The sequence below is a fragment of the Branchiostoma lanceolatum genome, chromosome 16 (assembly GCF_035083965.1).
Source record: "Branchiostoma lanceolatum isolate klBraLanc5 chromosome 16, klBraLanc5.hap2, whole genome shotgun sequence".
Lineage (NCBI taxonomy): Eukaryota > Metazoa > Chordata > Leptocardii > Amphioxiformes > Branchiostomatidae > Branchiostoma > Branchiostoma lanceolatum.
This window is the reverse complement of record NC_089737.1, coordinates 7,023,327-7,049,290: the sequence shown is the minus strand read 5'-3', so window position 1 is coordinate 7,049,290 and position 25,964 is coordinate 7,023,327. Positions and strand designations below refer to the sequence as shown.

General features: G+C 39.4%; 2 protein-coding genes across 2 annotated transcripts; both read left to right on the top strand.

The window, feature by feature from the left end:
* The first annotated feature begins 3,559 nt into the window (after positions 1–3,559).
* LOC136422192 (polycystin-2-like) lies at positions 3,560–8,386 on the top strand. The gene is made up of 10 exons (XM_066409835.1): positions 3,560–3,652; positions 3,984–4,061; positions 4,740–4,854; positions 4,999–5,213; positions 5,556–5,730; positions 6,037–6,621; positions 7,156–7,386; positions 7,659–7,743; positions 7,905–8,220; positions 8,378–8,386. Exons 1-10 carry the CDS (start codon positions 3,560–3,562, stop codon positions 8,384–8,386), a joined length of 1,902 nt encoding a protein of 633 aa, XP_066265932.1.
* Positions 8,387–12,953: 4,567 nt separating this feature from the next.
* On the top strand, positions 12,954–25,964 carry LOC136421775 (alpha-N-acetylneuraminide alpha-2,8-sialyltransferase-like). The gene is made up of 9 exons (XM_066409327.1): positions 12,954–13,158; positions 20,985–21,134; positions 21,362–21,649; positions 21,965–22,106; positions 22,893–23,005; positions 23,458–23,550; positions 24,477–24,618; positions 24,988–25,096; positions 25,513–25,964. Exons 2-9 carry the CDS (start codon positions 21,016–21,018, stop codon positions 25,731–25,733), a joined length of 1,227 nt encoding a protein of 408 aa, XP_066265424.1. The 5' UTR covers positions 12,954–13,158; positions 20,985–21,015; the 3' UTR covers positions 25,734–25,964.

Below are 25,964 nucleotides of genomic sequence, written 5' to 3'. Positions count from 1 at the left end.
TTATGCCATTTTCTGCACAGAAGAATCCGCTTAACCGCACCACCCATTTGTCAGCGTTTTTGGTGCAATTATCCGGCTGGTGCAATTATGCGAAATGCCCAGCTGGACCGCACCAACATGGGCGGGGGTGTATTGTTAGTCAGAAACACTAGCACAAAGACAACAGACGAAATTATTCATTTATTTACTTATTTTATTGACCCTTTTCTGAAAATAAAGAAATGACTACGAACATGTGACCCGCCCGGGACCTCCCATACGATTCATATCAACGTAACTGCCTTCTTTTGTTACTCAATCATTTGTAAACATATTAGCGGTATTGCACCTTTACACCGGCAGGTATCGACTCATTTGTACCGCGTTTGCCGATTTTTAGCGCACCTTTTTAGTTAACTTGTCGAGGATTTTTGAAAAAAATTGGTGCAGTTATCCGGCATTGGTGACCATGCGTGGTGCAGATATGCGGAGTCACTAGCAATGCAGTGAATGGGAACCGGTTTTGGATTGTTGGATTCGGTGCAATTAAATGGAATGTGCGTTTATCCGGGGTGCAATTAAGTGGCTTCGTCTGTATTTGTATTTCATGTACTTTACGTTTAATGTAACTGAAACATTGAAATAATCTAAAGTTCTTCTTGTCGTTTTTTTGGTGTCTTTTGTTGCAGATGACTTTGATGGAAAGGAACATGATTTCTTGGAACGCGTCTAACTTGGGGGAAAATGTCACCACATCCGTGACTATGCTCTCGTTTGGCCCTCGACGCTTTGGCAATTGTTCTATGCAGCTGAACCTCTCGAATCCCATCACATTGGGATCTATTGAAGAGCCAAGACGTCAAAAGCGTGACCTGCATCGTGGTCATGTTAGGACACAGTTGACACTGGGTGACATTGCAGTTGGACAGATCATCAGCAACGCGACGATGGCTTTCCATGCGTTTGACATACCAGCTGATACCGTTGTCGTTGTGATGCAGTTGTCGTGGTTGGATCACACGGCTGCCTTCCGGGTGTTCTTCCGTTACGACACGCCACCAACAGAGGATCTTTATGACGATATGATGATAGTTAAGGAAGAAGACGTTTTTCTGGCTTGGCATAGAGGCACAAACACCTTGCGAACGTTGACTCCGAATGTCATTAGACGACGGGGGAGACTTTATGTTGGGATACAGAAAGCAGGTAACTTTTTAAACATACCATAGCAAATATACGTATACATATAAGCATATGCATGACAAATTTGCATTTGCACACGGCAAATAATATATATCCCAACGTCGCCCACCAATCACGTTGTGACAGCACCTATACGTTCATTTCTAGCTAGCAGTACAATGCGATAGTTGTTCTAAACAATTCGTTGGTAAAAGCTTACTCCAACACCTCTATAGAATCTCGCACCTTTCTGCAAACTGCACCTTCGCCCAAAGATTACGTACTTCAGGCATCAACAGCGAGCTGTCTCAACTGGGATGACACATTGGAGAAGTGGCAAGACACAGACTGTGGGGTGAGGCTTAGATTACAGACCCATGTAAAGTAACTATGTGTGTAATGATGTCTCAAATAGTATATAATTTAATTTGTCGCAAGCTTTTTTGTGGTGGATCTTGAATTTCCAATCATCTCTAAATCGACGACCAAAACCATGGTATTTTTGCAATTGAATTCCCTTTTCTCTTTTTTTCATTATAGTAAATCTTGAAGTTTAAAACCACAACAGTCTTATCAAAATAGGCATCCTGTAATCTGATACCTGAAATCTCCTTAAAGATATCTACCGTATGTTTTTTCTACATCAGGTTGGTGTGGATCTATCTGATAATACCATAAGATGCAACTGCAACGTTCCCAAGCCGAAGGCTATCATTAGTGGCTCCTTGCACGTTCTTCCAAACTCTATTGATTTTGACAACATCTTCAAAGATCCCAACATCCTCAAAGACAACAACATTGTTTTCTACACGGTTATCGGCGAGTGGGTTCTCTATGTCGTCTTACTGATTATACTCAACGTAGACTTCAAGCGTCTTCGGGTGAGAACATTTAATTTTTTTCGTAGTGTGAAACCTCAACGTCGCATTAGTATTTTCTGCAGTTGTAAAGCCCTCTTTGGTGGTTTTATATTCTAATTCCTTTTTTTACCATGAACAGAAGACTACAATTTCACCAGCTCCTGACATTAAGACGCTGTTACCAGAGCTGTCCGTCCTCCCCCCGGACAGGATGCCGGCCCCATATCTGTACCAGATCACCGTTACTACCGGGTCCATGTTTGGTGCTGGCACCTCGGCACGGATCGGGTTCCAAGTGTTCGGATCAAAGAGCAAAACAACAGTCAAGATGATGAACCCGGGCGGTGGAGTAAGTCTGAACCAATCAAGTTTGATCTACTGTTGTAACTCTACATAACCTTGACCCCTACTTTATTTCTATCTTTTGTCTTTTTCACCGATTATACTAAAACATAGTTTATTATTCTATTGGAGATAGAAGGCACAGCGTGGTGATTGCACCTTATTCATTCATAAAAATAACGTTCTAAACCGCTTTAAAGTCCTCTTCCATGTCTTTTGCAGTCGTTGGTACGAGGTGGTACTTATGACGTCATCATGCCTCTGAAGACGTCACTAGGACATCTGGAACTGCTGCATATCTGGCACGACAATACCGGTGTTGATGAAGCTTCGTGGTTTCTGAGGGACATCATTGTAAAGGATCTGCAAACAGAGGAAGTGTGAGATGCAAGAAACATATTTTCGTCATGACCTCGGTTCTATATACGTTTATCTTACAGACGAATAAATTTATAAAATTGATTTAACAAGGTTTCTAAATATGCCTGCATCTGCAGTATCCCCTTGCATTCGAAATTAGGAAACATTCTGTATGAATCAACAATTACACCTACATCCTTTTTGATGTACAAATCGTTTAAGTTTACCAAGCTTCCAGTATTGTGAACTAGTTTAAGTGTGTATATCTTCGTGGATACGGGTCAACAAATGGCATGCACTTGCATACTGTTGAATTTTGCTTATGACTGTTTGTCTGGTCTGCACTTGAGTCTTGGCGTAAGAAAAGACTTTACTAACGACTGTGTTTGTGTCTTTTGCAGTTATCAGTTTATTTGCTATGACTGGCTGGCAGAAGACCGAGGCGACTTTCAGGTTCAGAAAGTTCTACATGTGGCGACCCGGGAGCAGTTGAGATGCTTCAGTAGCCTGTTCCGAGAGAACACGGACGCAATGTTCTACGATCAACACTTTTGGATATCGCCTTTTGTATCACCTGAAGGTATTTTTTATTGATCGTTGAACATGCTTTGGTTGCTTTCATTTCTGTTATCTGGTATGTAGCTAATAGTATCTTCTCAGAACAAACTTTTTAGTTCCTTGTAATAATACCAGACAATAAACTCTTCTAACTTGAGACGATAATGTATCTGCTAAAAATCATATCTTTCGGTGGGCTTGATTCAAATCGTTTTTCAGGATCCAGTTTCACCAAGTCAGAACGGCTGTCCTGTTGCTGTGCAGTCTTCAGCAGCATCATGTTGTCCAACGCCATGTGGTACAAAAGCGAGGAGGGCTTTCTGACCAAGAACACAGTCTATGATCTGGGCTTTGTACAGATCACCCTACAAGTAAGAAAACTTCAAAGTTTTGGCTCTGATCTGCCAAGATAAGATGGTCAGAATCTTAGCTTATGCTTGATAAGTCAACCTACTCGAACTTTATTTTGTAAATAAATATTGCTAATAAGACTCATACCTCGGGCTTTACCATGCTGCATGGTGCCTACCTTTTGAGTTGACTTCATCTCTTCTCTCCGTAAGTTAAGACATGTGGGCATTGCTGGCATCCACTCCACTGCAGTGGAATTGAAAATTTGTCATCGTTCTCCCCAACAATATATTTCTTTTTAGTTATAAATTCAAGTTCTGTCTGATGAACGTCACGTCTTTTGTAACCAAGGAGCTGTACGCCAGTCTCATGACCGTTGTCATGGTGATACCTGTTGTCTTGGTACCGGCCAGACTGTTCCGTGTGAAGGTACAGGCGCCAATCACGGCTCCAGGAATACGACGTAGCTCCAAATATGGTATGGTGATAATTGGTATTGTTCATCCTTTCACAGTTTTTTTTATCAGTACATTGTCTGAGTTGCATATAACTGGCATGTATCTATAACAAAAGAGGTATGTCTTTATACCTAAGATTACATCACAAAGATAACAAAGAAAACGCCGCCCTTTCGATTTGTTAAATCTAGAAACGTCTGAATGTTGAGTGTCCTGAAATAATACTTATCTTAAGTATCTGACTGCATGCTTGGTGCTGTATCTATCTTAATGTAATAAAACTATGATACACAGTGTCAATAAATCTACCTAATGACACCTAGTGCTTTTCGTCACGTTAGGTTTATTCAGAGATCGACTCTCCTGTTGGTCAAAGTACGTGGCGTGGGTGCTAGTGGTGATGGTATCCGTCGTCTCGTCCTTCTTTGTTATTCTGTACAGTCTGGACTGGGGAAGAGAGAAGAGTGAAGCCTGGCTAAAGGCCTTCTTCTTTTCATTCGGTTTATCAAGCCTCGTCACAGAGACTGGCCAGGTAAACTTTATTGGTGAGCCATGCTTCGGTCAATTTCTTTCACTCAGCTACAACCTCATTATCGTCTGGAATCATTTCATGCAACTAAAGATATCTATGATTCATATATACCAACAGATACTGGTCATGTCGACTGTCTTTGCCTTAATTTGTAACCAGAGGTCCTCCGACAAGCAGAAGACGTACACTATCAAGAAAAATGAACTCCACATGCACCTTTATGACCATAGAGGTAAACCATAGTACATTCACACGATGCTTTTGCCATCATTTCATATGTATCTAAATCAACGCTAGCTAATGTGATTATAATCTTAGTGTCTGGACATGGAAAACAGTATGTAGTGTTTATTTGAACCAATGTTTAAAATTTCAGCTCCTCAGAAAGTGTATCCACCCGGTAATGCCTCTGCAGAAAGAATGAAAGTAAAAAATGAACAACGACAAAAGTTCTCCTTCGTCATGAAAGAATGTATTCTCCTGCTCCTATTTGTCGTGGTTCTGTTCTTCATCAGCCATCACGATAAAGACCCGTTTGCTTTCCACGCATCGCAGACGTTGTCTGGCACGCTTCTTGAAGATCACGATTCGGTAGGCAACTTTTAAAACACGGTCTTAAGCTGTAATTAAGAATATTGTCAAAACATGTCACTGATTATCTCTCTTCATAACAAAGCAATCATAATGATTTGAATGAATGAAGGAATGAATGAATGAATGGTCTATTTGTAAGATATTCCAAAGTTTGGGGGACGTTTTCAACCCGTCATCAGTGTACTTGTCCGCCAAAAGCTTATCAGAACCCTTTGCTACTATGGCGAGCGGGATCGTTTCAAAAGCTAAATGTCATCTGTTCACATTCTTAGTCGTGCTACTCGTGCGCCAATAAATACATCTTATAATTACTTTGCGTTTTGTCTTGTTTTGTCCCAGATCACCACTGCTGACGAGTTCTGGACATGGACTGAGGAGATCTTCCTGCCTGTTTTGTACCCCTCGTTCTGGTACAATGGGTGGAAGATGAAGTACCTGGACAGACAGTTTCCACTTTATACTGAAGCATTCAGAATCGGTCCGCCACTACTGACCCAAGTGAGGGAGCCACCAGGTAGGAACCATTGCATTCTTCCTTATTCCCCTGGTGCTTACATTGGCACAATGGTCATGTCTTTAATTGGTAAAGATCATTGTATGATCGCCTTGAATGTTATCTACGTATTCCTTGTTTATCAAATCTATATTTGGTCCAGTTTTGAATGCATATTGACCCTAATAGTCGGACCTGACTACTCGTTTACACATTAAGAATATTTTACCTATTTCTGGTTCTATAGATAGCATGAAATGTGATGGTTTACTTTCGGAAAAAATAGTATTTCAGACATTGATAATAAAACATTTGTACACGATGCAGATACAAATGCCATGGCAACAGACCACTCTCAAAATGGATGGATGGTTGCAACTGGAAATGGTTCATCTGCATGTTGGCAGTTCAATGGCACCGACATGTCACACCATACAGGCTGCGCCTCAAAATACTCCATGGAACTCCCAGCTCTTCTAGGCTTGGCGACAACGATATTATCTGGACTTAATGATAACGAGTGGATCGACAAATACACAGACTATCTAGTTCTGGACCTGTCTTTATACTACCCTGCACAAACGCTGTTCAGCAGTCTGAAACTGACCGTAAAGCAGAAAGATATTGGTCATCTTTCAACATCTGCAACTGTTGAAACACACAAGCTTTTCCAGTACGAAAATGCCTCTGATTTTGTCACGTTGGTTTCCTACATCATCTTCCTGTCGTTGTTTTTGGTTCATACCATCAAAGAAGTGCTCACCATGAAGAAGGAGGGAAGGAAGTTCTTCAGCTCTATGTGGAACATCGTAGCTCTTTCGAGCATAATTGGATGTGCAGCTGCCATCTGTATCTTCGGAATGAGGTACCATTCTGCATCTGCAGCACTGGACAGATTGGTCGAAGCAACAGGTGAATAACGGTATTGTTAGGATACGTAGCAGGCAACGTTAAGAAAATTTTGCTTCTTTAAAGTATTTATGAAAGTCCGGATGCTTGAAAGGATGATTTGCTGAATTACAGACCCTTAAGCCGGCGTCACAATTCATGCGAGCGTCGGCCGACTTTGTAGATCGCCCGAAGCTCGCCGAATTTCAAAATCGCCCGAGCGTCGACCGTATTTTCCAATGAAAATCTCGGGCGACGTCTTTCGAACACTAAAAACTAAAAATCCCCCATGAGATGGTACCATCTCTTGGACATGGACGAAGTCAGAATCGACTAACCTGGTAAAAGGCCACTATTTGGATCAACTTTTATTTCTAAAAATCGCCCGAAGCCCGCATAATCGACAGGATGTCGGCCATACTTCGGCCGAAAATGCACATTTGAAGCTCGCCAACTCGTCGGCCGGGCTGAATTTCTTATTTGTAACGGGGGCTTTATGGCTTTCACAGTAACTACGTTTAATCATGAGTTATCCTTGCCTAAACTCTTATTTTGTAGGCGAACTTGGAATAGAGCATTTTGTAGACTTAAGCTCCACTTTCTGGTGGGATGAAGCCTTTAAGACCACGTTGGCCAGTGTAACGTTCATCACTACACTGTCGTTACTGCGAGTCGTCCGCTTCAGCAAGACCATTGCCAGTTTCATCGCCCTGCCAGGTGCCATGAAGAACGATTTGATCGGCTTCTCAGTCATAAGCGCTATAGCCTTCATGGCTTTTAGCTGTTCAGGTAAGAGCTCATGTGTTATTGATAACGCCTAGAAGACCGTCATAGCTCGATTTCTATGACTGTGAAAAAAAAACAAAACATATTGTCTTTTCATAATCGTTATGGCCTAGATTTCCCAGACGGTAGAATGTCGTATCAATGATACTTCTTAATCGTTTTCGAAATAGATTGAAAAAAACGATCTTTCTTTTGAATGTGATCGCTAAATTATATGCTACGAATTTGCTTTTTTAGAAATATTGTAGTAAGAAGTCGTTTCATTTTTCACACAGGAATGCTGGTGTTTGGGACGCATATGAAGGCATATACAAATGTGTTGCACACCAACTTTGCCTTATTTGAGATGTTGTTGGGAAGGTACGTCTCGTCATTGCCTTTTACAAAATGACAACCAATTATGTCTGAGTCTTATAGCAATGATTTATACAAGAACGCACGCAGAACTGTTATATAAGAACAACATGATTGTGATGATTGTGCTGTAAGCCACGTTTTCACTCTTTTGTAATGCTTTTCAGGTTCTTTGCCCAGGAAATTCTAGAATCGAACCGATATGTCGGCCCAATCTTCTTCACCTTTTTTATGATACTCATTTTTATAATACTCGTCAATTTCCTGGTGACCATCGTCTGTGACGCCATTGCTTCTGGTGTCTACATCGCCCATGACCACGACCAAGAACTGGCTGACTACATTTGGAAAAGTTTTCAGGGAATGTTCGGAATTCACACCCCTCCACCGGAAGATGTGACAACAGGTAAAAGGCGTCTGGATGATAATTCATCTGTCTTGGCAGAACTCATTATGAAACGTGATCCAAACACAGTGGATCAGGTGCTTTTGATTCACACTTCGAGTCACATTATCTCGTTGGAAGTGCAAGATCATTTAAAACATTAAGAAATAATTTCCTATAGAAAATGTCAATCTAGTACGTAATATTTTATTAAGATTCTCTAGATGTATGTGTATTTGTCATTTGTTTTTACAGATGAAGTGAAAGAAACTGAGCTTACAGCAAATTTACAAATGATTGAAGAATCTTTGAATGAAACCTTAGACGTTACAAGCTGCCTTTTGGCATACAGCACAATGAATAGACCTTCCTCAACCATACACAACCAATGTGAAGATGCCACTCAACAACAGGTGTCTGCGCAGCCATCCGAATGCAAATATAAGACAGACTCTATGTCGCCGTCAACTTCGCACCTGTAACCCTAAGAACCTAGGCCTGTTGATGGCTTGGTATGGATTTTGGCATGTGGCTAGGTATTGAGTTACTGAAAAAAACTTCGCACCTGTAACCCTAAGAACCTAGGCCTGTTAATGGCTTGGTATGGATTTTGGCATGTGGCTAGGTATTGAGTTACTGAAAAAAACTTCGCACCTGTAACCCTAAGAACCTAGGCCTGTTGATGGCTTGGTATGGATTTTGGCATGTGGCTAGGTATTGAGTTACTGAAAAAAACTTCGCACCTGTAACCCTAAGAACCTAGGCCTGTTGATGGCTTGGTATGGATTTTGGCATGTGACTAGGTATTGAGTTACTGAAAAAAACTTCGCACCTGCAACCCTAAGAACCTAGGCCTGTTGATGGCTTGGTATGGATTTTGGCATGTGGCTAGGTATTGAGTTACTGAAAAAAACTTCGCACCTGTAACCCTAAGAACCTAGGCCCGTTAATGGCTTGGTATGGATTTTGGCATGTGACTAGGTATTGAGTTACTGAAAAAAACTTCGCACCTGCAACCCTAAGAACCTAGGCCTGTTGATGGCTTGGTATGGATTTTGGCATGTGGCTAGGTATTGAGTTACTGAAAAAAACTTCGCACCTGTAACCCTAAGAACCTAGGCCCGTTAATGGCTTGGTATGGATTTTGGCATGTGGCTAGGTATTGAGTTACTGAAAAAAACTTCGCACCTGTAACCCTAAGAACCTAGGCCTGTTAATGGCTTGGTATGGATTTTGGCATGTGGCTAGGTATTGAGTTACTGAAAAAAACTTCGCACCTGTAACCCTAAGAACCTAGGCCTGTTGATGGCTTGGTATGGATTTTGGCATGTGGCTAGGTATTGAGTTACTGAAAAAAACTTCGCACCTGTAACCCTAAGAACCTAGGCCTGTTGATGGCTTGGTATGGATTTTGGCATGTGACTAGGTATTGAGTTACTGAAAAAAACTTCGCACCTGTAACCCTAAGAACCTAGGCCTGTTGATGGCTTGGTATGGATTTTGGCATGTGGCTAGGTATTGAGTTACTGAAAAAAACTTCGCACCTGTAACCCTAAGAACCTAGGCCTGTTAATGGCTTGGTATTGATTTTGGCATGTGGCTAGGTATTGAGTTACTGAAAAAAACTTCGCACCTGTAACCCTAAGAACCTAGGCCTGTTAATGGCTTGGTATGGATTTTGGCATGTGGCTAGGTATTGAGTTACTGAAAAAAACTTCGCACCTGTAACCCTAAGAACCTAGGCCTGTTAATGGCTTGGTATGGATTTTGGCATGTGGCTAGGTATTGAGTTACTGAAAAAAACTTCGCACCTGTAACCCTAAGAACCTAGGCCTGTTGATGGCTTGGTATGGATTTTGGCATGTGGCTAGGTATTGAGTTACTGAAAAAAACTTCGCACCTGTAACCCTAAGAACCTAGGCCTGTTGATGGCTTGGTATGGATTTTGGCATGTGGCTAGGTATTGAGTTACTGAAAAAAACTTCGCACCTGTAACCCTAAGAACCTAGGCCTGTTGATGGCTTGGTATGGATTTTGGCATGTGGCTAGGTATTGAGTTACTGAAAAAAACTTCGCACCTGTAACCCTAAGAACCTAGGCCTGTTAATGGCTTGGTATGGATTTTGGCATGTGGCTAGGTATTGAGTTACTGAAAAAAACTTCGCACCTGTAACCCTAAGAACCTAGGCCTGTTGATGGCTTGGTATGGATTTTGGCATGTGGCTAGGTATTGAGTTACTGGCCATTTTGGGCACCCCAGCAGCTTTTCAGGTACTGCAGCATATTGGTGATGATAGTTCTATTCTAATAATGACGACATTTGCAAGTCAGGTGGAGATGAACATCAGGTAGGTACCACAGTGTTGAAATTCGACAAAACTCCACAACAAATTCATAATTTTCTTTTTAAAACTCCATTTATCATTTCATAGAGCTTTGGATTCTTTGGACTCTTGCTGTCGCTTGTGCTGGAAAAAAGATATTTAGCGTCTGATCGGCCACATTATCGTAGATAAGATAAAGCATGATTTTCAAGCTCACAACAATCATACTTGAATTTATTTCCACTATATGTATTGCGAATAGCCTGTTTTGCGGTTGTATGATGTAGATATACTTCCACGTTTATAGAATTGTAACCAGAAGAAGTACGTATGATATAAGACTATATTATAAGTTGCTTCAGTGTGACCTAACGATACTTATTGCTGTAAATATCATTCAAATTGCATGTTTTTCCTGTGTATATAATATGTTCGATTACATTCTAGGAGGAGATATGCATTACTGTAGACAAACAGGTAAATACATGAAATAATGTATACTTAACAAGTTACTTTATTCACATGCTTGTACGTAGGTTAATTCGTTTATATCCGTTTGTATGTTTGTTTGTATATACAGTTGTAGAAGACCTTACCAAAGTCGCTGTACTTTTCTTATGTCAATAAAGATTACTGTATACTAGCAATATAAACCATACTGCATCTCCATTTTTCAAGCTCGATATATCGATTCTGATCGCTTGCAATGTGTTTATCTATGGGCACATGGAATAAGATACTATTGAATATTTGTGTATTTATTTCTCTATTGCTATTTATTATTCAATATTTGTGTATGAATAAATTAGCACCACGTAGACCGACTCAGATGATTATGCTAAACTTACCTCATGATCTTTTTTTTTTAAAGAAGCGCATGGAGCAATGTGTAAATGCCTTGTACAGTGCCCCCGGGCGTAGCATACCGGGCTCGCATGAGCCTAGGCACCCGGCAACAGGTTACTTCTCCTAACTCTTCCACGGATATCTAACACCGCGATAGTTAATGGAAACTACTTTCTTTACTTTTTTCGCCAAGACGTTAGATTTTGGTAGCGTGTATATGTATATATGTAAACGTATGTATGTATGTATGTATGTATGTATGTATGTATGTGTACATGTAGCAGCATAACTCAAGAAGCTATTGATGGATTGTCATGAAACTTTGAATTTAGTTAGGTACTATTCTGTCAAAAATGATTAGATTTTGGGCTCCCTGGCGGTTTTCCTTGGTATTGCAGCAGAGCTTCCAATTTGATATCTCATGTTCTATGCAAGCTATGGTCTTTTTGATATCTCTTGTGCTCGGGATCAGGAAGAGGTGACATAGATTAGGGCCATAAAGCAGCTTTCTTTGGAACAGCAGAGGGTTTCATCTTGAAACAGGATAAGTCGAGAAGGGATGACTGAAATGTTATTTGTTTTACCTGTGATGAAAATCAATTTAATAATATGTTGATAATGCAAATTGTGCAAATTAGCAAGTGATTTGCATAATCAATGAGGGCAATTAATATTTCAACTGTGCGATATGACAGACATTTCATACACCTTACATCTTCGAGAGCAATGTTAATTGATATATAATGGAGATGTTGACTTTATTTGCATAATCAATTATCATTCATACTAGTGACACATGTAGGTTAGATAAAGGTGAATTTCATCATGCATAGATCATGTTTATTTTGACATCATTTGCATAATTGATGAGGAAATGCTAGCCATAGACAAATGTGATTTGGAAAAAAAGGATAATGAATTCAGATAAATTATGCTTATAAGAGACCATATCATTTGCAAATCCATGGAATTTTTCCTAGAAACTAGTTTTATAAATGCCATGATGTCTGCTATAACAATTCCCAGTTTGAAAAGGATTCAGAGAACGCACTGCCTGTCCATTATGGGCTAAGTGTTCGGTTATCTCAATCAATGGAAAAATCGTCTCTCACAATTGATCATAAAGAAAGGACAGATTTACTTCCTAAACAGACGTCTATGGTATATTTGCCAGACACGCTACCATTCAAAGTATCTAGCTCTTACCATTACTGGAAAATGAATGCAGGCAGATCCATCCAAGTATCGAGTTTCAGCGCATTGCCGCGGGCCTCAGCAGTGCTATTAAAACCCCTCACGCTGATTTATCTCAGTTCACTGGCATCACCAATATTCATGCGTTTCGCTACGGCAAATGTTCACTGATCATCATGGTTTTGACAGTATTCAATTTTGCAAACATCGTAACCCATGCGATTCATGCGATGGTATTTCTCGACTTTTGAGGCAAAATTCCGCCCTTTCATTAGCTAATCATTGCAAGAATAAATTAGTTTCTATTATTAAGAAGCCTTCTTCATTTAAAAAAATCTCGAATTAAACGACAGGCAATAGTATAGTACATTAAAAACATTGCGGCAAAGGAAATCGCAAAAGACATTCCGAAAGAAATTGTATCTACGCGTTTGCAGACGATGCATGAACCGAAACATAAATCATCCTGATTTTCACTTCCGGGGACACAGAGGACGTCAAAATGGCGGAGAGCTAATGTCATTTTCCTGGTTTCTCCTCAAACCGCCATCTTTCTGGACGAATACAGCTCACAGTTTTAACAGAATGGATGTGTGGAGAAGGGAAGACAACGGCTGTGTCCGAAGAGAGGAATGAGAAGATGGGAATTTCCTGAAAAATCCTCGTATAAAGGTACGTGGAAATACACGGTTGGAAATTGGTCTGCGCGAGGCTGTGAAAGGGTTTCCATGATAGTCCGTAATGTGAATTTCTATCCTGTTTTTACAGTTTCGAATTAAAGTACGTATAGAAATGCAGTGAATGCTCTATTTTGTTCTTAACTAGATGCACAGTATTCATCCTTAAGATCTCAGCCAGTGGTAACATATTATTTGTGGATGTAATTGTGGTGTGTATGATTTGTAATTTTGTCCTTGGAGCTGTGCCAAGCTGTTTGATCTGTGATTGGATGACTGGATAATGTTAACCTTTCACTAAATGGGCTAAACAGATTTTTCTGAGATTGAAGTAGGCTGAGCGGCTATCCATCTGTTTTCAACAATCGTATTACAGTAGTACCGGCACCCAAAAGAGTCTCATTTATGGAGTGTTAATATTATGTTCAATGGCTGAAAATAAGAGCTGAACTTTGGTGAATTTTTTTTTAAATTGAGGATGCATGGATAGTTTTAAAAGAATTATAAAAGGCTTATATATAAATGCAATTGATTCCCAGTCTAGTCATTCTTGACAAATTTTAGGTCATATTGATTTTTTGTTTTTTTAGCACAGGTGCCCAAAATATACAATTTCAGGGTTAAACCCATAGCCTGAGCATGATGCTTGCAATACCAATTTTCTAGCTCAACTTCAAAGGTATTTTTGCATTATCTCTGACACTTTTAAAGTCAAACACTATGTGCAATGCTTTTATAGTTTAATCTACTTAGGGCACTATACATAACAGGCAGGCAAAACAATTATAACATTTGCCCATTGGATTCTTGGAAATATCAATTGTTTAAAGGAATTACCCAAGCAAATTAGTAGGCACGAAAATCGGATTGACAATGTGAAAGACAATCTATTTAGTCATCTCTATACATGATTAGTTCAAACAACATTATCACAATGTATATAGCAACGTCCATTATGCAAAAGTATGACGTTGTTGTGATGTGAGAACTCGCTGAAAATCGTGGCCGTAGTTTTTGTAGGCTTGTGAAACTAAGAGGATCATCATACATCACAATTTTGCGCATTTTTGAAATGCTCAAAGTATGAAGTCATTACACAAATGTGCTAAACAATTGATTTCAGCATTATTTTATTTCTATTTTTGGGCCCTAATATTGCTTTGGTTGCCTTTAGTAGAAAGTTTCAAAGAATCGAAAATGATGATTGTCTTGCCTCAGCCTGTTGCATTATGCTCTTGATAGATTTAGGTCAATGGTTAATCTGAATAATGTGCAGCTGGTATAAGCACCATTCAGCATAACATCCTGCTGTATTTGATGACAACAGGTACCATTCTGTGATAGTTTAACCTTAAGCACTCTGAAGTAGCCATTTGTCACCCACTTTCCTATTGGTTACAGAGTTAGGCAGCAGGGAATAGGTTAAAACATTACATTATCATCATTAGTTTTAAAATATGTTAATTCAGCATAACAGGCCTCTGCTGTATTTGATGATAACAGGTGCCATTCTGTGATAGTTTTAAATCATGTTAATTCTTGGCAGTTAGAATTGATACATTTAGTCATTACTGATTCTTTGCTGTTCTTCTTTGAGGTTTACTCGCTGGCTGGCATTTTGCACATCATGCACAACCTGAAGGTATTTCTCTGCTCTCTTCAAGTCAAGCAATTCCATTTGATCCCTGAATTGAGGGACAATCCATTGAGCGTACCGGTATGTTCATAGGATTTGGCTCTCAAATCAGGTCAGTGAATTTAATTGCAAGCTAAAGTGATATGTTAAATGGCTGGATTGCAGCAAGCATAATACGATGGCCTGTTGTGAGGCCAGGGGCCATAGAGAGATGTGTGGTCAATTGAGCGATGTTGCAAAATTCCGGGTTACAGAAGCTAAAGGTTCGAGAGGGGCGAAAAAATGGAATACGCTAGCTATAGGTGGTCATGGCCGTTGGGGGGGGGAGGGATAAGGTTTAGACTAAGGTTAGGGGCAGTCACTCCTAGCCTGGGTGCCATCCTATTACTTGTAACTGGGGCTCCTACACTCGCTACACTATTTTTTAGGGTAGCGAGTGTAGGAGCCCCGGTAGTAATAGGATGGCACCGGGTTCAAGTCAATGAGTCCCATGTATGGGAAGAGTATATAGGAGGAAAACAGATGGATTCAGCAACACTCCAGCCAGACCAACACAGCAACAATTGGTACACTCAGAGTTCAGAGAAATCCTGCCATGAAGTAAGGTTCAGATGCAGAAACTATCCGTTATGTATTTTCTTGTGTCTGAATATACTATAGCTAAGTATGAGTGTACGTTATATGCATTGTACAGGATTATAGGGTAAATACATTGAGTGATGATTAATGCATTTTGACTTAATAGTACTCTGAGGTCAGGATTGCGAAGATTTATGGTTTGAGACTGTCAGAGAAATTTACCATTCTGGCAATAATAATTGATTAGTTTTGGCAGTGACAACCCTACTACTAGTATGCAGAGGAATGGTAATACGCATGATGTCAGGCCTGATGACATTAACATAATTTAATCAAGTGGAGTAGGGGTATCCTATATTAGACATGTTTCAGTTCTCTGTTGAGGCAGTTGGTTTTCTGTATCAGGCTACTGTACTGCTGAGTAAGGTAAGTGGTCATTGGTTCAAATTACATCATGCTTAGACTAGTTCTGTCAATCAAATTGGTAATGGAGTGTTAGTACAATGTAGGTGACCCAGATCTAGACATGCCTACATTGATTTCATCATTTTAGTAATACGACCTCAAAACTGCATAATATGTCATAAATCATTTTTGAGATGCGGCTAAGAAGTAGCCTGGAATCCAAACCTATTATAGCTCCCGAGTCTCTTCTCCGCAATTACATATGCAATATTTGCGGAGAGGAGACCCTGGAACTATAATCGGTTTGGATTGCAGACTAGCTATGAAGGGCTCGAAATACCCAATTTTATTTCAACCTGTGGTTTGCAGATCGAGAACTGTCCAACGTTGCAGAAGAAAAAGGATAAAGAACTTGCAAAAAAGGGTTTTTGAGCCCAGTGTCCTGAGGAACAATGTTAACTGAATGCACCATGAATTTTTCATTTTCTCTAACCAAGGAGGGTCTATTCAATCTTGCTGTAACAATTGTTGCCTATTTGCGTCCTATTGGATATTTTGTAACCCCTGTACTACCCATCAGTCCCTGTTGCTAGTAAACCCTATACACGTCCTCCTAATTTCATCCAAAAGGCTTGTACCATTGTCCAAGGGAGAACATTATCACAATTGCCAGATGACATCAGTGGCAATTATGGGCTGGGCAACAAGAATTTATGGGGTGATTAAACAAGAAGGCCTAATGAACTAGTTTCTGTAGTGTCCCTAGAGGGTTTGTTTATTACAATGATCAGAGTTTAGGGAATTGCTTCAATGTCACAGATTTTTCTTCTCTATAGTACATGGGTTTGTTTCATATTGCAAATCTCGAAATGCTCACTTTTGCAGTTCTTTTTGCAGTTAGATCTCTCCACTACAAAATCGTGATAATGTGAATATGTGTAATCTATGCAAGGTAAAGGTATCAATGTATTACTACAGGAACTGTAAATTGTTTTGTTTCGACCGCAAACTTAATACACTCCAAAAAAAAACATGAAAATGAATTTACCGCTTTTAGCGTCACAGCTTTTTCTTCCCTAGTACATGGGTAATGTTATAATTAATAATAATAATAGCATCATACATATTTTGATGGTTCACATTTCTGAACTTTAATCCCTTGGGTTTGCATACTGAAGTAGCCATTTGATTTATTAATAACTAATTCTCTAAATTATGGGATTCGGTAATTAGCTGTTGTATTTGGATCTGGTGTCTTTTTCTGTAACCCCTAATGTAAACAATATAATCATAAAGAATTGTTATTGTATTAATGCATGTGCGTTACACATGTACATGGTAGAATAACATTGTCCATATATGATATTTGGAGTTTCTTTTAACACAACCAGGTAATCTCACCTGCTGACGTTTCGGTGTCTGTCAGACACCTTCTTCAGAGCTTCTGACTGGAGTACTGCTTCTCACCGCTATAAGTAGCCGATGTAGGTGGCGCTTTTGCGGCAAGAACGTAATCCCAAATATCTGACAGACACCAAAACGTCAGCAGGTGAGATTACCTGGTTGTGTTAAAAGAAACTCCAAATATCCTATGTTCTACCAACCTGATGAAATTATTTTGGGAAACATTGTCCATGCTCTGAATTTTGGTGTCGCTGCTGCATATTTCATGAATGTTATATGATATCCCGGATATCAAACTATCGGTATCTTAATACAAAGAAATTAGATTAATGATTCTGCACTAATTGACACTGTATAGAACTATATCTAATTAACAGCACATAGTTATCAAAGAAAATGGAAATGCAGTTCGTCCGCTAATGTACCAGAAATTTCTTATGCCCTTTATACTGTCTGCTTTCGCATCGTTGCATCATACATCCTTTTAGTTCATATTGCATAAAAATATTAGATAATGAACGAGCATGATAATTTTATAATTCATTGAAAAAATGAGCTTGATTTTCAAACATATATGATATTCATCATTTTTAATGAGGGAAATCCTCAGCAAAAAAGTGTGAATTGTTACAGTTGATCATAATAATCCGCCTTAGTTCCAGATATGCAAATGATCATGCATAATGCATTTAGAGCCTGGCTCCAGACAATAATATTTATCTTAAGGCAATGGAATGTGGAAGATAATATCTTCTCTCATACAGACTGTAGTCCAATGGGGAATGGAAGTGAAAGACTGGCAAATCTCTGGCCTTAAAAGACTAAGTTCACATAATATAATCATTATCATGATAGAATAGACCATTTAGATAATGGACTGCAGCATCTTTGCAGATGGTGATTTTAAAGGATTAAAAAAAGACAAATTGGTGTCCAGTCACATAATTTATGAGGTTCAATATATGCAATATATCACAGTTCCTTACTGTGACAATTTCACAGCCAAGACAAAGCATATTTTGAAGAAAAAACATGGTTTTATAGTTGCTAGGTTTTAATTCTAAGAAATAGACAATTTGACTTGTCCCCACTCCCAATATGGCCCATGCTACCTTGTCTTTGTACAGAAATCTGTGCTCTGTTTGTAAAAGCCGCACAGTACATTTGTAACAGGCAATATTACGGTTACCCTCCTTGACAGGGATTCTGAAATTCAGAGCACTCATATGCATGCACCTGCTGGTTTTTCCCTGGGGCACTCTAGTGAGGTGAAAACATATCCGCTTATTAAAAACCAGCATGTTACTCATCTTTCAGAATCACATGAGCAGAAGCATAACACCGTGAAACATTATCAGATTAACATACGTACAAAAACTCATTGTTTAGCAATAACTTAAAAGGCATTAAGGATATTTTCAAGCCTCACCACCCTTGATTAAGGTAAAAGTAAAAATCCCGTAAGCGGTAGCTTTTAATCAAAATTTGTCGCAGGGAAATCCATGTGTGCTTTAATAATATAGTTCAAAGGGCTGTTGCTTGTATGTTAATACATGTAGTCACTAATAGACTGTTAAAAATTTGATCTGTTTTTCTTCCTGTTTTGTTACAACAGTATTTTGGTAAGCAGGGAGTGTAGAAATAGCATAATGATTTCATTTGTATACCTTATGTTGGTTATCAATAAGCATACATAAAACACATATACTTGATATCAATCTAAATCATAAAACGGAGGGTGTAATCTCTTTTAAGAGTACTGTAGCTAACTGTAGCAGAATGGTAAAGTTGTGTCAACATAAAATTACCGCATACATGTATGAGTCTGAAAGATTTTTTATGTTTTGTGATTCAAATATTTTCAATTGATCTTTCTTTTTTTACATGGTAGTATATGTAAGCAGTTTGCTTTATTGAATAAGATATTGGAAAATTGTAATTGATAGCTCCTTAAAGTCAATGTTACAGTGAAAATCAATAATTTACAGTTACTGTATTATTTTATGTTTTACACGTAGTTGGTAACAATAATAGCAAATTACACAGTAGAAATACCTGTTTTGTGTGACTGAAAATTTGTACAACTTGAAATAATTGCAGATATTTGAAGATTCCACATATTACGAATTGTCTCTTCTTCTTGGATGGTAATACTATACACTCACACTAATTTGGATGTCTCACGAGGGTTCTTTCAAGTTGGGCTTAAAAGCCTTTCAAACGTAAATGCTCTTTGTGATGCCACCGATGTGCTGAACTGTCATACTCGTCAAAATTGGGGTCATGAATATTTGACTTTAGAAAATGACAAAAAGCTTTTTGAAGGATCTTTTCAGCTTTTGGGTCTGTTGAATGATTTTAGAGAAGCCTCCTTTGAAATAGGTTAAGTGTACATTGTAGTTAAGTGGTGAAAATCTTTTGCAGAATAATGTATTTTTCTTTGGGTCTGTTGCACGATTTTGGAGAGGTGAAAAGGCCTCTTTTGAACTAGGTTAAGTGTACATTGTAGTTAAGTGGTGAGAATCTTTTGTTGAATAATGTATTTTGCTCTGTGGCAAAGGTTATACAACTATATGGGTAGGATTGGGATATTTTGGTTCCAGATAGTATATTATCCCATATACCTGAATGACATTCACACTGATATCACTGCCCCTGTCATTTCTATTGATTCTCCAATCAGCTGTCCCTGGTGCTGAATTACATTCACACTGACTTTGCTGTCCTTGTTAATGAATAACATTTTCTGATATTGCTGTCTCTGGTGCTGCATGACATTCACACTGACATTGCTTCCCCTGATACTGAATGACATACACACTGGCATTGCTGTCCTTGGTGCTGAATAACATTCTCTGATATTGCTGTCCCTGGTGCTGCATAACATTCACACTGACATTGCTGTCCTTGGTGCTGAATGACATTCACACTGACATTGCTGTCCTTGGTGCTGAATGACATTCACACTGACATTGCTGTCCTTGGTGCTGAATGACATTCACACTGACATTGATGTCCTTGGTGCTGAATGACATTCACACGACATTGCTATCCTTGGTGCTGAATGACATTTACACTGACATTACTGTCCTTGGTGCTGATTGACATTCACACTGACATTGATGTCCCTGGTACAAAATAAAGCTCCCACTGATATTGCTGTCACTGGTGCTATCCTTGGTGCTGAATAACATTCACACTGATATTGCTGTCCCTGATACTGAATAAACCTCCCACTGATATTGCTGTCCCTGGTACTGAATAACATTCACACTGATATTGCTGTCCCTGGTACTGAATAACATTCACACTGATATTGCTGTCCCTGGTACTGAATAAACCTCCCACTGATGTTGCTGTCCCTGGTAATGAATAACATTCACACTGATATTGCTGTCCCTGGTACTGAATAAACCTCCCACTGATATTGCTGTCCCTGGTACTGAATAAACCTCCCACTGACATTGCTGTCCCTGGTGCTGTATGACGTTCAGTGACATTGCTGTCCCTTGTGATAAATAATTGTTTACATGAAAACTGACATTGCTGTCCCTGGCTCTGAATGTCTTTCATGCTGACATTACTGTCCCTCGAGTTGATGACAGTCACACTGATATTGTGTGAGCTGTCCCTGGTAGAGAATGACATTCACACTAATGATGTTGCTGTCTCTGGTGCTGAATGTCTTTCATACTGCACTGTCCCTGAATGACATTCACACTGATATTGCTTCCCTGGTGCTGAACAACATTCACACTAAAACCGTTGTAAACATCATCTGCATTCTGTTATTTCAGTGTTGAGAAGGCCCCGCCCCTCAGCTCTCTGATGAAGCGTAAGGTCATCGCCCTGGGGGTCATCAACCTTGTTGTGATCGGCATCACGTGGATGGAAGTACGCCATGGCTGGAGCTCACATCCAACTGTCTTCAACGTCTCCTCACACAGGTTGTTCTTTTAAGAAATTAATCCAAGTTAAAGAGAAGTCTGCATGCTTTTTCTGTATGCTGCAATTAGCCATTTCAATTTTATGCATTTCATAGCCAAGTGCACTAATTGTTGTTCATTGTCCATCAGTACGTAGACTGCAATACTACAGATTCTACTCTTCAACACTTTGTACTTAATGCTACGTGTAATACTTCAGACTACTGAAAATCTGGTGTTCTCTCCAGATCCCACAAATTTCCCTCCAGAAAAGAGAAAACGGATTCAGGAACACTGTTCACCGATCGTGTGCAGCCGTGGTCCCTCCTACCCTGGTTCCCAGCCCGACGAGAGGTCCACAATGAAGCCAAAATTGCCAAAACTCCCAATAAGAAGAAACCTGTAAAGCGCACTCCTGTGTTGGAAGCTTGTCACCCGCAAAGTTTCGAAGACGACTTCCTCGGGTACGGATACAAAAAGACACCGACAGAAGAAAAGGAATGGAAATTCAACTACACCGCCATTGAAGAACTAAGGTTTGTTGTTGTTATGAAAAAGGAAAAAGCTAACTATGATTTCTACACTATTTCTGTGAATATTAGCTTGCTGATATTCATTGTGCTATAACTAACGTTACGTTGAATCAATCTGAAATCATCAAAAAGTCACATATTCTTTGTAATTTGCATTTAATTTTACGGTGGGAACAAACATCACTGTCTCAAATGTTAGTGATCAGATATTTGCGATGAAGAAATTTTAGCGGTTGACTAGTGACCGTTAAAGTAGCTAAAATTAGGTTACGATTAACAAATCAAGAATTACAGTATCTTTATTTTTGCTTTCCTCAGGGAATCCCTTGAGAAGTGCTGCCATGTTCGAGACCTCTTCATTGCAACTAGGCAGAATGTCCCCAAGGGCTCTCTGCTTAGATTCGATGGAGACAAGTCAGTCCTGAAGATCACACACAGAACAACTGGCTTGCTCCCCCAGGTAGGGGATCGGTTTTTTGTTTTTTGTTTTTGTTTTTGTTTTGTAGCACGATTGTTTTGTAGCATAGCACACCAGTTCTGTACTTGGAGTTGATGGGTACAGCCCTACATTCCAACAGGCCTACATTTGGACAGCTCTATATTCAGATGACCCTGGGGTAAGGGTTAGGCGGTGTTGCAACATATAGTCTGGGGCATCAGAAAATAGGGGTGTCGGAACATAGGGCTGTCGGAACATAGGGCTGTTGGAACATAGGGCTCTCACCAGATTCGTAAAAGCATGGAACTCATTCAATTTAGCTATCACTCAATTAGAAGTGAGGGTACTAACTCTATATTTTACTTTTGCCACTGCCTCTCAACATCAGAATACTACATGTATGTAATGTACAATGCATATGATATGATGCACAGGGAGGTGTTTTAGATAGTGTAAAGTTGGACCCTCTTTCCACTGAGGCTGTGACCATTGAGTGTCCAAACATTTGACAGGTTGCTCAATTAATTTCATAGGAAAATAACAAGTCTTTTTACGTTTTGTATGTTTTATTGTCTTTTAAATCATACTGTTACATCATGCATCATATTCCCATCATGATGAAATCCAGGTTCACATAAAGCTAATTTTCGTTGCTCAGAGCTAGTGCTGAGCTAGTGCTTGATCTTAGTGGCCCTATATTCCGGCAACCCTATAGGGTAAGGGTATTGTGCTGTCTTAGACAGCACTAGCTGAGTGAAGGTTGAGTAAAAAGGGGGCTGAAGTGAAATTTTTCCCTTTGCCCCACAGAACAGCTCGTTGAGTGGGCAGTTCTTTAAGAGCTGCAGCGTGGTGGGGAATGGAGGAGTTCTCCTGGGCAGCAAGTGTGGCAACAAGATCGACGCATCAGAGTTTGTTATAAGGTCAGTCCACAATCCTCAAATACATGCTGTAAATGGATTTGAGTTTGCAGGAGAAAATGGAGTGTTCATGGTGGTTTCAATTTTGCAGTTGAAATAAGGAGGTAGATAGGTAGGCAGGCAGAAGGCATTTTCAGGGTGGTTTTAAGTTTGCCGCAAAAATCGCAAACATGAAACCACCGCAAAATTTTTAGAATATAATATATAGTACATACTTATTGCAGAATGATTATTTATACTCAGATGATGGTAAATGCATAAAATATTGTAGTCAAAAGTGGCCTGTTTCAGTTCCTGACAACACCTTAAATGTTCAGTCTGTTTTGAATCAATATTAAGAACTCATCTGTGAATCGTGCATGTGTATATCAAGTTTAGAAACGACTACAGTATTTCGAACAATGCAGTAAATTCCTCCCTTCCTTACATCTTTTCTTCCCTCTCTCCCACCACAGATGTAACCTGGCTCCAGTAAACGCAGTGTTCAGTGAAGACGTCGGGTCCAAAACCTCCCTGATAACCCTCAACCCCAGCATTCTAGAAAAAAAGTCAGTCTTCAGTGTTCAAATTCAGATGTTGCATTTTGATTTCACTTTCTTTGTGATGCTCTCTGTTGGAAGTTCAGGGTAGCCTGGATTAGAAACATTTTGTGCAAAATGTTAATCTCATTTATGAAATCATTTGGATCTTCATCAGAATCAACATCAGAATCAACGTTTGCAGACTCTACCAATTTAAAGACTCTACAAATTTACTCATCAGTATAGTAACTGTACATGCTAACTAATCTACAATTCAATCTTTACTTTTTCAATTTTATTCCTCCTTTCCTGACCTGGATGTCTAATATTCACAAACATAATCTACAATTTATACATTTAGTACCATTGCAATTGATTGCATCACAAAAATGCTGAATCCATTGCAATACTGAATAATTGAATATTTTTCAAATCAGTTTTGACAGTTCAACTTTGCGGGTAGAATTCATTCTAAAGCAGGATTAAACATATATTTATTTGACTTAAAGATTAATCTTCACTTGAGATAACAATATATGGCTACCCTTTCCTTCCTGATTCTACTATTGTCCTTTGTGCTGGTGTTGGTCTTTGCTAAAATCTGTCCTTTTGTTTGTTTGTTTGTTTGGTTCTTTGTTTGCTGTACACATGTCCCTGTGATGTGCAGTTTATGCCTTCTGTGTGTGTTACTGTGGATTTCAAAGGTAACAACATTTTGTTCTGAGAATATATATGTTACCTACGGTTTCCTGACTCTTTTTCAACCCTCGGAAAAACTTATTTTACTATATATCCTTCTTCAGAATCTATTCTCATTTTTTACGACTTATATTTTGTTAAGCGTTTCCCTACAAATTCTTTCGATAGCATCGATTTTCTGCACAATTCTTGTACGGTCATATCGTCTTCTTGTGCTGCGTTTTATAATATCAAGTGTTTCTTTTTGTCGATAGGTATAAGAAACTGAGTGAAAGGGGAGTGCGGAACAACTTCTTGCAGGACATCAGTGCATATAATGACAGCCTGATCTGGATTCCCGCCTTCTCGTATCGAAGGAACATGCAGCTGGCTTACTATGCACATAAAACCCTTCAGGTTAGTCATAATATAGGGTTAATGACCTGCCCTGAGGTCTATATGGTTTGATAAGGCAAGGTCGTTCCTATAACCACTGAATAAAATGCCGAGGTCGAGACGCGCCCGAGCCAGTTTATTAGGTGGTTATAAGAACGACCTTGCCTTATCATACCGTATAGAGTTAAGAAAAGCGTTATTGTTATATAGACATGTCCAACATATAGTAGTTAGTAGTACTGTGTTTCATTAAATGTCATACCTGGGTCACAAAAACGTTTGATACTGGTGTTCCGCATCACACGGGCTTCCATAGAATATTCAGAATGCATTTCGAGTGTGCCGTATCACGTTGTAACGTATCACTGTAAAATGCGTTTCTTGCATTAGGGTGCTAATGCCCAGCAGAGAGTTGTGTTCCCCCATCCAAACCACCTGCGTATGCTGGGCAAATACTGGAGCGACCAGGGACTCCCACAGGGCAAGAGACTATCCACTGGTAAGTAGGACAATTTACTACTCTGAACAGAAATGATTTACCACACAAATCCAAGCTTAAGGCTTTACTTACTTCTTAAACTTCATAGACTTATTGGTCACTGCAAATTGGACATTGCAAATAATTATGTGTTTCTGGTATAAAACTACAATTGTTTCAACCAAGGAGCGTTTGTTTGTTTCAACCGTAAACTTGAAAGACCATGAAAACCCTGGCCTCTTTCCCCTTCTACTGCAAAATCGAGTCCCTGCAAAAATGAAATGAACTTACAGCATTCATGTAATGACATAATCACAACTGCTTGCTTGGCTCCTTCATGATGTTCTGCAACAAAAAGATTTTATCCGTAAAAATTCTGCTGGGAAATTTCATAATTGTACCATCCTACAGGTTTCCTTTGTTTGTTGTTTTCTCAGGTTTGTTTCTAGCCAGCGCTGCCATCTCCTATTGTCAGGAGGTGCACCTGTATGGCTTCTGGCCGTTTGACGTGAACTGTCAGGGCAACAACGTGACGTACCACTACTACGACAAGGGTTACCAGAGCAGCGGACACTCCATGTCCTCCGAATTTGTACAGTTGCTGAAGCTGCAGGATAAAAGGGTTGTACATATAACCACAGAAAAGTGTCAGCCTTAACCGTACAAGAAACTGTCTTTTTGTTGAATGTCTTCTCTGGAGAAGACCACACTCCACAAGTCCTAATGTTTTTTGCTAGGAATGTGTCTGGGTGGTATTCCATTCCTTAACGTGCTTGCGTCACCAATGACACTAAACTACAACAGATCCCGATTGCAAGCAACCATCATGTGTTGTTTAATGAACATAGACGTTTGTACCAAATATACACCCTTTCTGATGGTATTGAAC

Coding starts and splice junctions, on each gene's coding strand:
- LOC136422192 (XM_066409835.1), top strand. CDS start 3,560: ATGTTGTCCAACGCCATGTGGTACAAAAGCGAGGAGGGCTTTCTGACC. Junction 4,062..4,739: donor CCAGACTGTTCCGTGTGAAG/GTACAGGCGCCA, acceptor ATATACCAACAG/ATACTGGTCATGTCGACTGT. Junction 7,744..7,904: donor TTTGAGATGTTGTTGGGAAG/GTACGTCTCGTC, acceptor AATGCTTTTCAG/GTTCTTTGCCCAGGAAATTC.
- LOC136421775 (XM_066409327.1), top strand. CDS start 21,016: ATGAAGCGTAAGGTCATCGCCCTGGGGGTCATCAACCTTGTTGTGATC. Junction 21,135..21,361: donor TTCAACGTCTCCTCACACAG/GTTGTTCTTTTA, acceptor TGTTCTCTCCAG/ATCCCACAAATTTCCCTCCA. Junction 22,107..22,892: donor CAACTGGCTTGCTCCCCCAG/GTAGGGGATCGG, acceptor TTTGCCCCACAG/AACAGCTCGTTGAGTGGGCA.